At 38.4% G+C, this 11,191-nt stretch overlaps 1 protein-coding gene across 2 annotated transcripts in view; it reads right to left on the bottom strand.

Annotated features, from left to right (window-relative positions):
• Positions 1 to 72: 72 nt before the first annotated feature.
• LOC111248478 (uncharacterized) overlaps positions 73 to 11,191 on the bottom strand; it is a 180,368-nt gene continuing 169,249 nt past the window's right edge. The window contains exons 8-10 of one of the 2 annotated variants that reach the window (XM_022800943.2): positions 10,285 to 10,726; positions 9,874 to 9,936; positions 73 to 9,383 (exon numbers count right to left, since the gene is read on the bottom strand). In XM_022800943.2, coding sequence (XP_022656678.1) covers positions 10,471 to 10,726 — 256 coding nt within the window. In that variant the 3' untranslated portion in view covers positions 73 to 9,383; positions 9,874 to 9,936; positions 10,285 to 10,470. The remainder of the gene's footprint in view (positions 9,384 to 9,873; positions 9,937 to 10,284; positions 10,727 to 11,191) is intronic. The other variant, XM_022800942.2, reaches the window with a different exon arrangement.

Genomic DNA, 11,191 nt, shown 5'->3' with positions numbered 1-11,191 from the left:
TTGTTTAAAATATGTTTGTATTATGATATTAGATAGTAAAAGCCGAAGCCGAAATTAATACACAAGCTGCGGTTTCGAATACATTTTTACGATGTTTATTCTTAATGCTGAAGCTGGAGTCGTTCTGTGTGTGTGTGTGTGTAACGGAAAGATCATTTCTTGGTTGTTTCTGCTCAGTCTCTCGTTATTCTCATCAACACTTGATTAATTTTCGTGCGCATCTCACCGTGAGAAAGCAAGACACGTTGTCTTCAGCTTCATTTTGTCTATCTTTTTTGTAATAGCTTTTGTTTAGATGTTTGTTTACCGCAATTATCGTGTAACGGTAGTTGCAGTGGTCATTTTCTCCATCTCAGTATAATCACCTTAGTATTTCGGTAGTTCTCTTTTATTATCGTTTCTATTAGTTATTTGTCTTCTACTACAACTGAGTCAACTCTTACTAAAGGGTTCTTTTTCTTAGTTTATATTTACTGTAGTATCAGTTATAGTTTACAATCTGTTATAACTATCGTCGCGGTTTGTTTACTTAAAAATCTTGTCTAGGTGTCTTCTCTTCCTTCTTTTAGATAATTCCGCGCTCAAAACATTTAGACTCTCAGATAATGGAAGGGATGCTCTTCCTTCGTGTTACTTTTTGGATCATGAGTTTTCGAGTTGAACCAAATTTGAAGACTAACATAACCCATAATCCTTACAATCATCACGGGACATTGAAGCCCACTTTGATTATAACATTGATACATGCTTGTTACACAACGAATCAAAACTTTTATATATATATATATATATATATATATATATATATATATATATATATGCTTTGAAATAGGTGCTTATTTCTTTGAAAGGTAACAAGAAGTAAAGAGGTGTCTTATAATGATACTCTCTGGTCATCTATCGGTTTCTCATCACAGAGATTCACTGCTCTGCCTCTCTGTTCAATGGTGTGTACAGAGTTATTTCTAGATTCAAACAGCCCGTATACTGTTTATGCGTTTTTTGGTTTATATCTATTTTTGTATTATTATGTGTAGGTTATTCTATCGTAATCGGCAAAATGTTCTATCGGCATGCCCGTTATCTTTATTATTAATTATTTTATTACATAACAAACAACAAACAGACCGACTAATTAGATCGTTCGGGGTAACGACGCGCCTCTGTATTCTCTCGATCTCTTGTTTCGTCTCAGCTTTCCCATTCGTCGTGGCAAAAAGGTTCAAATGTCTCCCTTTTTTGCCTGAGTGTAAACGTCCCTGTTATAATATGTAACTGACACAGTTCTCACAGCAATAATAGGAATAGTTTATTAACATTAATAAGATGATAGAATCAATCATCAATGGATGATCAATTAATTATATAACGTGGCTTTTTCCGCCACGGTTGTTCCTTCTTTCTTGCTATTTTTTTTGCAATGTGCATTTATCGCTTGTTTTCATTTAACGCTATATATAGTTATATATACTATGTATACTGTTATCATTAGTCTTTATCGTTAAATTAATAGTTATTATCATATACATGAGTTTTCGTCATATGTTTATTGTATAGAGCTTATTAATCGTCTGTTTAGTTCCTTCTCCCTGCGCTATTCTCTTGTCCGTGTGGTAATAAGTAGTAGTATTTTCTTATTACTATTATTATCTTCTCTGTTGAATTCCTTCTTCCGCTTTTTATTCTCGCACTTTTTAAGGTAGCTCGTCACTACTGTTGTCATTTTGTCTCGCCGTCGACGCGTTCCCTTCCTGTTTTAACGGTGCGTTTATGTATTCGTGTGTATATTTCTTTCTATGCACAACCACTTTGTTTGTATACTTCGCGCGACCGCACGTTTCTACTAGCTATATAATAAAGGTGCCCTTGAAACCGGGCGCGATCTTCGCACTCAGTGAAGAACACGACAACGAGTCTGTCTTCGCCCACAAGACAGGCTTACCCTATTTGTGTCGTACCAAGGACTTTCGGCCTGTACGTCAAATATCGCCGAACAATTTATTATTGATCTTATTTAGAATACTTACTCTCGTAAAGCAGGTTTAGGGATTCTGTTGAGCTGCTGGCACTCCACTTGGACCCGCATCGCAAGACGCTCGTTAAGGACACGGACCCGTATGTACGCGCCTTTTTCTATTAACGTAGATGCACATTCGGTTGTCGATGTCATGCTTACATCAACACTATCCGCATTAATGGTCAACAATAATCATATTGCGCCAGATTCATGAGCCGGCACTAAAAACTATTATATGTAGAATTATATCATTTTTGTATTTATATAATATAATAGATTGGATTTATAAACTACAAATTATATTATCATCCGACGGAGAAGTGCTCCTATTTTTTGTTATCTATAATACAGGGTGTACCGACTGTACCGGGTGGATTATCGTTTTTTGCCAATGCGGTGACTTATGTCAATTGCTTGAATTTATTACAAAATTCTGTTTTTCACACATTAGAGAGTATTTTGATAACGATGGCGAATATTATTTTTAACAACAATAACAAGAGTATCTGCATGTTATTATCGTGATGTAAACGCGTACCTTTATAAGAATCATCCAAACAGGTAAGTTGAATTAAGAGCTCTCGCAAAATCCCTTAGCCAATTCCTAGACCTAATATCAATGGACTTTCTTTTGTAAAGATATCCGACTTCGGAGGCTGAAAGTTTGTAAATTAGTTTGTAAACCAAAACGGTGATAATTTCGAATATCTGCAAGAGAAGGAAAAGTTGCGCGTTCATTATTCTGGATTCTTACGTAGCCTAAATATTAACTATATGTAAACAGAAATTGAAATCGTTACCATTTTTGGGACACCCTGTATAGTATTATATTTGGGAAGAATAATTTTGAGACACGCTTAACAGTACTGATTGAAGTAGCCGATTCGTCGTACAGATGTGAGAATCCGTCTCTTGTAGTTTTTGATTTTTGGCAAGATACTCCACACATTTGACTGAACGGTACAGTGTTTATATATATATATATATATATATATATAGTACTCGAAGTTGCCTTCAGTTTCTTGGGTACACTATTCAATCATCTAGTTCTGTGTGTACCGGCTTGAAGGATTGGCCTCTATTGAACCTGTTCTACTGTCGAACTCTACATCCTTGTTCACTAAACACTACTGACGGTCGCAGGACGGAATGAATATGGCGACTCGAGCAACACTAGCAAAGCAGTCGCCTTCAATTGATGAATATGAGCCTAAAAGAATCCTCATAGAACGATACTGCTAACCAACGCGTTATGTCATGACGACAATCGCTTCTTTTAGTACGCATGTTCCTACCTGTACCGAACACCTACTTAATACTTCATGTGAGGTGCTCTGAGGTAGTGTAACTTTAAAGTATGCTTTGTGCCTCTTTCGCGGATGTATTTTGCCTCATGCTTTATGTTACAGTTTATTGGGCTTTTGAAATCATGGCAAAACATCTATGCAGTAGTAACGTATTCTTTCGTCGGTTCAGCTTTTGTATGTGATCATTCGGAAAAGGTGTGAATGCTGTCACCGCTAAGATTATATTATAGTAGACCATTTCTACTGGCAAGAGGCAATAACCACGCACAACGATACGCTAGGTCAGAGGCCATAGAAATGACAGCATCGTCTCAAACTTGACACACTCGATTCGATAGCACTGGATTTATATCAGGAGAGACAAATGAAGCGTCATTCTAGAAAACTGCAGGTTGACGCTGCCTTGTTTCTTTTTCATATTATATCTATATTATGATCTGCATACGCCTCGATGAAGCGGAATATGTTCGCTTGTCGTAGATAACTGTATTCGTTTACGCATTCAGAAGCTGATGGCAACACATTTTTTCTAGTCTTTAGTTGCTGTTTTCAGGTCCACTGTATTAATTTCGATTTTCTTGCCAAGTATAGTACTGTATTTCCTTTCTCTATAATGAAAAAGTAACTTAATCAGCTATAAGTCATTGGAGTCGCAGTTACTGATTTGTTGCGTATGCCACAAAAAAAGATTTTATGGATTATTCGTGGAATTAATTATTTACCAAGGTTGAGTCACTCCGATGAGCGTTTGAGCTATAAAGGCATCATATATTTAGTCCATTTGTGATCGTAGTTTCATCGTTTTATGCTTTTATCACTAACATAAAACAAATGGAAACTTGTTACTCTTGGTGTTGAAGACTACCGTGGTTTAACACAGTGGTCAGAGGCAATAGCAAGAAGACTTCTACTAGCCAAAGCCTACCTTTTTAAGAAACAGCTGGCTTGGTGGAGCCACCGAAAAACACTTAACTCGTTCGTGAGAAGACGCCATGTGAAAAACAGAATTTGGTTCCTTCGTGAGTGCCCATGGAACTTTCTTCAAAACCAGCAGGCCGCAAGACTTCTCGAGATGTATCCTTCTACCTTAAGTCACTGCTGAACGCGTTGCAAATTAGATTGTCTCGTATACTGATTTAGTTGGCGTTGGTAAGTTGAGAGTAAAAGTTTTTTATGCTTCGAAACTAGCAAACAAATATGGTGTTGTTCTTTTTTTTTTATTTCTAAGCTTAAATTCTACATGAAATTCACTTAGATTTCATTGTCGCTTTCTTACTTACACACCTGACTCTCGCCAAAGCTGCTGCTATGTCCAGATACATGACCTTTTTTATCGCTATGTCTATGCCCACCTATCGTTGTGGCCATCAACAGTTGTTTACCTTGACACAAGTGAACCTTCAACAGTTCCTGAGCGGTTTTCACGGAAAGGATAAATATGGAATTTTCTTTCAGTCGTTCTTTAGTTACTTCATATTCTCTTTACGATACTTTTGTGTTGCTCTAAGCACATTTGAGCGTGAGGTTTTAACTTCTGCGGATTTATACCGCCAATTATTACACTCGAAGTGTTTAATGTGCATCTGCAATTCATGTAAAGAAACACGCTTTTGAGTTTTGAAGACGTTTAAGACAACTGGCTTGCCCGAGTTCCCAACACCATGATATTAACTGAATCCGTTTGCTTCCTTCTCTAAATTCCGTGTTGAAGTGGCTCACTTCGCAGACTTGGCAGATCAGCTTCGAATCAGCATAGATACAAGGATGCGACTAATAGGGCCGAGATGATGGCATCGAAACGGCGCTGTAGAACACTGGCAAAGTGGGAACTCTGCAACTTGCATGTTATGAAGCAAACAAGTATAGGCAGTTATTATTAATGTCGATTTTCAAACCATCATTTCTAGAGGTATCCATATTCTCAGAGGCTTCACAGTAAAAGTGCATGGCACAACGATGGTTCTAGGGACGACGGCGATGTGTCCTGTACTATCCAGACGAATACCTTACAGTGACCCTACACCGCTTTTAATATTTTGCTACTCAGTACTCGGTTGTAGTAGTCTTGTTCATTTATTATGTATACTACGGAACAGAGTTGATTCTCCAACTGGGGGTCCGGCCTGAACTACTTAAGCGGCAGACAACCGTATCGGCCAGGCCCCATCTAAGTACATGCTTTCATTCTTTCTACATTTGGGTTAGAAATCTCTATATTGGTGTCCTCTGCAAGAAACTGACAGAAACCCAAGCCCGCAAACGGCTTGTAATTGCTGAACGAACGATTAGTTTCTCCAGGATCATTAATTCCGACACCTTTAATACAGCCTGGAAGAACACGGAATCTGACGACAACGTTAACAGCGTTCGAGGCGGTAGAAATACCAATCAGTGAGTCCAGGTCGAGAAGTCTCACAAATCTATTCGCTATACTGTTGATGAAAGGATAAACACTCCAGCAGCGATTCAAACGCTTGATAAATCGACCTACTATAGCAATTACATATAGCATAATATGATGATGATACGATAAACGTAGTGATAATATCACGACAATGGATAAGACTGATGGAGACGGAATCAATTGCAAATCGGGAACCTGTACAATATTACCATCTTTGAATTATTGATGTTTCTACAGTCCGTACACTCTACTTTTATACAATATTATTATTAAATTAATGTTTATAATTATCGATATTATTGTTATTATGTATCAATATACTACATCTGGGTTTCTACTACCTCTATAGCTTATGTCATAATTTTGCATTTTTGCTAGCCGTCTAACCGTAATATATAAACGTATAGGCTATATACACTACAGTTACACATGATAATATTGTTGATATACCAATCACATCATTGACAACCATTATATCGTAGAGGTAATGTACAACGTATGTTAATTCAACTGTTGTTGACCAATAACTTTTTGTATATATATATATATATATATATATATATATATATATATTATGTCGCTGCACAGTCTCTTTCGATGGCGATAGATAGCTTTTTCATCAGTAAATGTTTTATACCTATGGAACATTGCACTCATGAAGAGGACACACATTAATATATAACGTAATCTTGTTTAGTCTTAGCACCCGTCGGTAGTAACGGGTTGTGCTAGTGACGCGTGTTTCTGCTTTCAAGAAGGTAGAATATTAGCCCCGTAGATATAGTGTTCGAATTTGGTAAGAAAACCTTTTGGGATGCAGTTGTTTTCTTTGCTAGTATCACCAGTCACGAATGCTTACCACCCAGAATTGTGATGCTTTATTTTGTCTGTCTTCAAAACTCTGTTTAACACTCCGATGTCTGGTGGATTTTACAGGAAGTTCAGCTTTTTTTTTTCTACTCGTATTCTCATAGTCCTAGATAACCAGGCAGGCCTATTACGTACCCGCAGGTATAGGCTATGCATTGGGCTTACGTCTGGTGCGTACGCCTGTAAGGTTCACTCACCGTTCGTGAAACGAGATTGAGGGCGTCAAATCGTCTATCACATAGAGCATGGGATCATTGTGGCCTAAAACATATGCGATAATATTTTAACTGAGTGGCATCAGCATATCTTGAAATGTTTGGGAAATTTAAACGATTACAGTATTTGAGTGAAGGTATTTCCCTGAATTCTGGTTTGATTCGTACACGTAATACAGCATACCTGGACGTTAACCCGTTTTGTTCGTTTAAGTGGGGTGCAGAAATATGACCACAGTTCAAGCGAACCTAATAGCAAAAATTGCCCAAAATCGCTCAACTGCAAGTACATAGACTCGACAAAAAATCAAGGCCGTTTAAAAAATTGTAAAAAAAAAAAAAACTTGTTAACTATGTCCATGGACAGTGTGAGCTGTGTCTTTAACTTGTGTCTACTCTGTAAGCATGTAACTGCAAGGGGTATTGTCTACGCTAAATTGAGCGTTATATGTAACAAGTACTTGGTTAGTTCAGCTGATTTATCTGTTCATGTTACGCTCATCGTGTCATCACAGCGGACTCCATTAGAATATCAGTTATGCTCACGCTATGTAAAATAAAGCCCTCCTATCAGCTTTTGTATCCGATATAATGGCTACAATTTTGCTTTTAGCGCCGTATTAAGACGTAATGAGAATTTGCCCTGCTATTGCTGTAACACTGCGACGACACCTTTCGTTTCATAAAATATAGGCCAGCTTATCGCGTTTAACGGTTAGAGTGAACATAGTCATAATATGACATTCAGACCCTGATTTATGTACCGGCTTCTTTCAATGTCTGTCTTGTTGACGTCGTTCGGTAAAGTAGGCTCGTGCATCCACAAAGCTGCGTAATGCATGAACAGCATGCATAGATAGAGAGAGGCAGCCAAACTGCCACAACGGCCACCTATGATGAAATACCAACCCCTTAAGTAATAATAAATAGAGAGACAAAAATATGCACTCAACAAATAACTACCCCCTATGCAACACCTTCAGATAGATCGTATAGTAGTAATCAGGTTAGTTTAACTGTGTCCCGCATTTGTATATATTGAATGGATATAGAATAACGATGTGGCGATGAAGCAAAATGAAGGGGAAGATAACCGACCACTACAGAATCGCTAGACTTGGCCAATGTCCAGTGTTCAATATCCACTTAGATGGAATGATATATATATAGAAGTGCCGGTAAAATGAAGTTGTATATCTTTATCACTATTATTGCACAAACCTCAGACAAACTAGTGATATTTCCGTACCGAGACTGCCTTCTCTCTTAGTATTGCATACCCTATGTTACCAAAAAGATATCACGGATGCTTTCTTCCTATATATGTATATCCTCTTAAATTTAACATGAAAACTGTTAGGGTTCAAGCTTAACACAGTACATTGAGCTGTTAAATGAACGGGATCAAAGAAATAGCTCTGAGAGCTTCAGGAGGATAGGCCTGCTGCCCAGTTGACTGTTGTATCTCAAACGAGAATAGTCATTAAATATATGGTGCTATTAGTTATGTCTCCAAGCAAATCTGCCGTCAATCAACCCATCATTCTAATCATCCCATGAAACTATTCTGTCAAAAAAATATCCATTTGTAACAGCGAGTCTATCTTATAAGATCCATATCCTGAATCTACCAGGAATAAAAAAGAAAAAATTTATATATATATATATATATATTGTGAATTGTGCTCGTGCACTTTGCGGCGTTTGAAAAATGGCGGCGCGAAGTAGATCGAATGGAATCAGTATCCTATAGTGGCTACTATTGTTTCAACTTACGGCCAATACTAACGATGTCTATTTGACCGAGGAAACTAGATCCTAGAGTTAACTACCGAATCGTTATCCTGTTAACCGCCTTACAAACAAACAACCCTAATCACCAATTGTTATGGCATTGAAAAGTAATGGAAAACATTTCCACCGCCTATAGTACACATCAGTCGGCTAGAAACACCTTATAAAACTTGTGCAGGGTCGCACATCGATTGATCACTGATCGATTATTCAGCAATGGCGCTCACCGGAATTAGTATGTGATAAGAGCGAGCATCGATGTGAAGAGCATTGGATAATAACAACGCTACGATCTATCTGTAGCCGCTGTGACGCTGGCGTTCAGCACCGAACAAAGCAGGATGCAGCAATGTAGAAAAAGAAAACGTAAATTACAACGATGAGGCCAATTCGAATGTTCGAGCTCAATTGTTCAAATCGTCTTGATCATTCAGATCCCTAACAGTAAATGTCGAAGGTCTGCCTCGATAAAAACACCGCACCTGTTCTGTCTATTTTCCAGCAAAAGTTAAACAAGTGTTGCAGTTAAAATCGCGCGATCAACGGCCTGATTTTTTCCTAGCATGTTTTGTTTCAAAGGTCGTGAGATCTATTCCATCAGTTCCGTTAACAAGCGGACAATGTAACGACTACTGAAGATTTTGTTGCCCAATTTAATCACTAGCAGCACCTCTGCTAAACACTCGTGCGAGGTTCATATCAAATTGATCTGTTTAGCCATTTGTTGTATCCGCGCTCGAAGGGTGATTTACGACAGATCTCCTCAGGTAACACGCCTGGAAGCCAGAAACATGTATAGTAATTATAAAGAAAAAAACATCTCTTTGAAACTGAATAATAGTTTGCGTCGTTGGCGTATGATAGGTTATTTTGGCAACAGAAAAGAATATAGTTGCATGTAGCGAAATTAAAGGGACAACTAATATCTTCGGTCACCCAGCTGCAATTTATATCCCCCTACATATGGACCTTTTGTTAACAGTTAGTGTAAATAAAATAACTAACTATATACAGAGCTGAATGGGTAACGTCTTTATATCGACGAGGATACAAAACCATAAATGATTCAGCGTTCGGCCATATGAAATCTTCAGATCAAAAGCTTGTTGACTGAGTGGCCGCTAGTGTGCAGAATGATCTGTGTGACATAAATGCCGGCTTTGTTCCTCGGAAGAGACGTTATTATTGAACGATTGAAAGCCGATTAGCGAAGTCAGATTAGGAAGCTTATTTTAGGACTAGCACTACCTTCTACTATTGCATTACCAGTTTTTCTGTAGAATTCGCTGAATTGACGACGTATATTCGGATGGTGACGACTGGTTACGTCTGAAAAAGCAGCAGACCATTAAAATTACGTATAGTACATAGTCCGGATATAGAAGCACACACGTGACATTTTTTCTGCATGCACGTTTTTCGATGTCGGTCGGAACCCTGTATGGGTATAGTTAGTGAACACTGATGATTCGGCTAACAACGACTAACATTTTAAACTTAATCTTCAAGTTCAAGCTAAAAAAAGATTTCACCAGTTGTAATCTTGGATCGTTTGTATCAATTGATTATCTCACTCAGAGCTTGAATCCAGAAGTTCTCGTCGATTACAGCCACCTGCTCGTACGCATCAATACAAGCGGGAATCGTTAATAGACTACGAAAGAAAGCATATTTTACCTTAATATAACAGACTGTGACGCGGGCTATTTCGCTGGTACCGAACGGTGATCGTTGTTCTATCCGATTTTCTATGCATTACTTTGCCGGTTATTGTAGATGTATATATATATACACGTATATATTGTAATTTTAACATAGTGTCGGTTGTCATCTTACGCTGGCTCGTATGATTACTGTCAGCCTCTATAGGTCTGGCAGGGCGCCACACGGGGCGGCAGCTGCCGTCATCGATGTCGTTGCATGCAGATGATGGAAGTGCGGATGCTGATGTGCAGTGAGTGGATGCCCAAACTGTAAAAGAGGAGGTGGAGCTCCCAACGGAAGAATCAGTCCACCGCCGGCGTCCGCTCCGGGGCCACTTCGTGCCGCTGCAGCGGCGGCAGCGGCGGCCGCCAGTAGAGGTGCCAGCAAGGCTGCGTCGTTCATGCGCGATTTATGTCTGCAAATACAACCAAAGATATGTACAGAGATAAGAAAAAATACAGGCCTTTTTTCTAAATACTTGAAAGAAGCGATGGTAATGTCGAATTAATCTATAAGAAACTTGAAGGCAAGTGGCGAACTCACTGATGAGCGTAGTTCATAACTTACCTTTATAACATATCATGTAGGCATTAAGCCGGCATTTTGCTTTTTTTTTTTTTAATTACTTGGCGACTTATCGTAGCTTCACTCAAAAATGTTGCGGTAATATTAAAGATTATTTTATTAATATTCTTACCTGCGAAAAAGACTTGTTAGAACCTGAAAGAATTATTCCGGGTCAACTTCTAGAGCACGTACAAAGAAAATTGTCGGAATTCGAAGGGGAATTCCCTGGTCAAGTTTAAAATAGAATTCCTACGTACAAAAAGGAATTATTAGAACTCAAAAGAGTAATTCCTAGTCAGGTTTGACGACAGAA

Source organism: Varroa destructor, unplaced genomic scaffold (genome assembly GCF_002443255.2).
Source record: "Varroa destructor unplaced genomic scaffold, Vdes_3.0 BEIS01000003.1, whole genome shotgun sequence".
Taxonomy (NCBI): domain Eukaryota; kingdom Metazoa; phylum Arthropoda; class Arachnida; order Mesostigmata; family Varroidae; genus Varroa; species Varroa destructor.
Note: the sequence above shows the minus strand (reverse complement) of the source record. Positions and strands in the feature narration are given on the sequence as shown.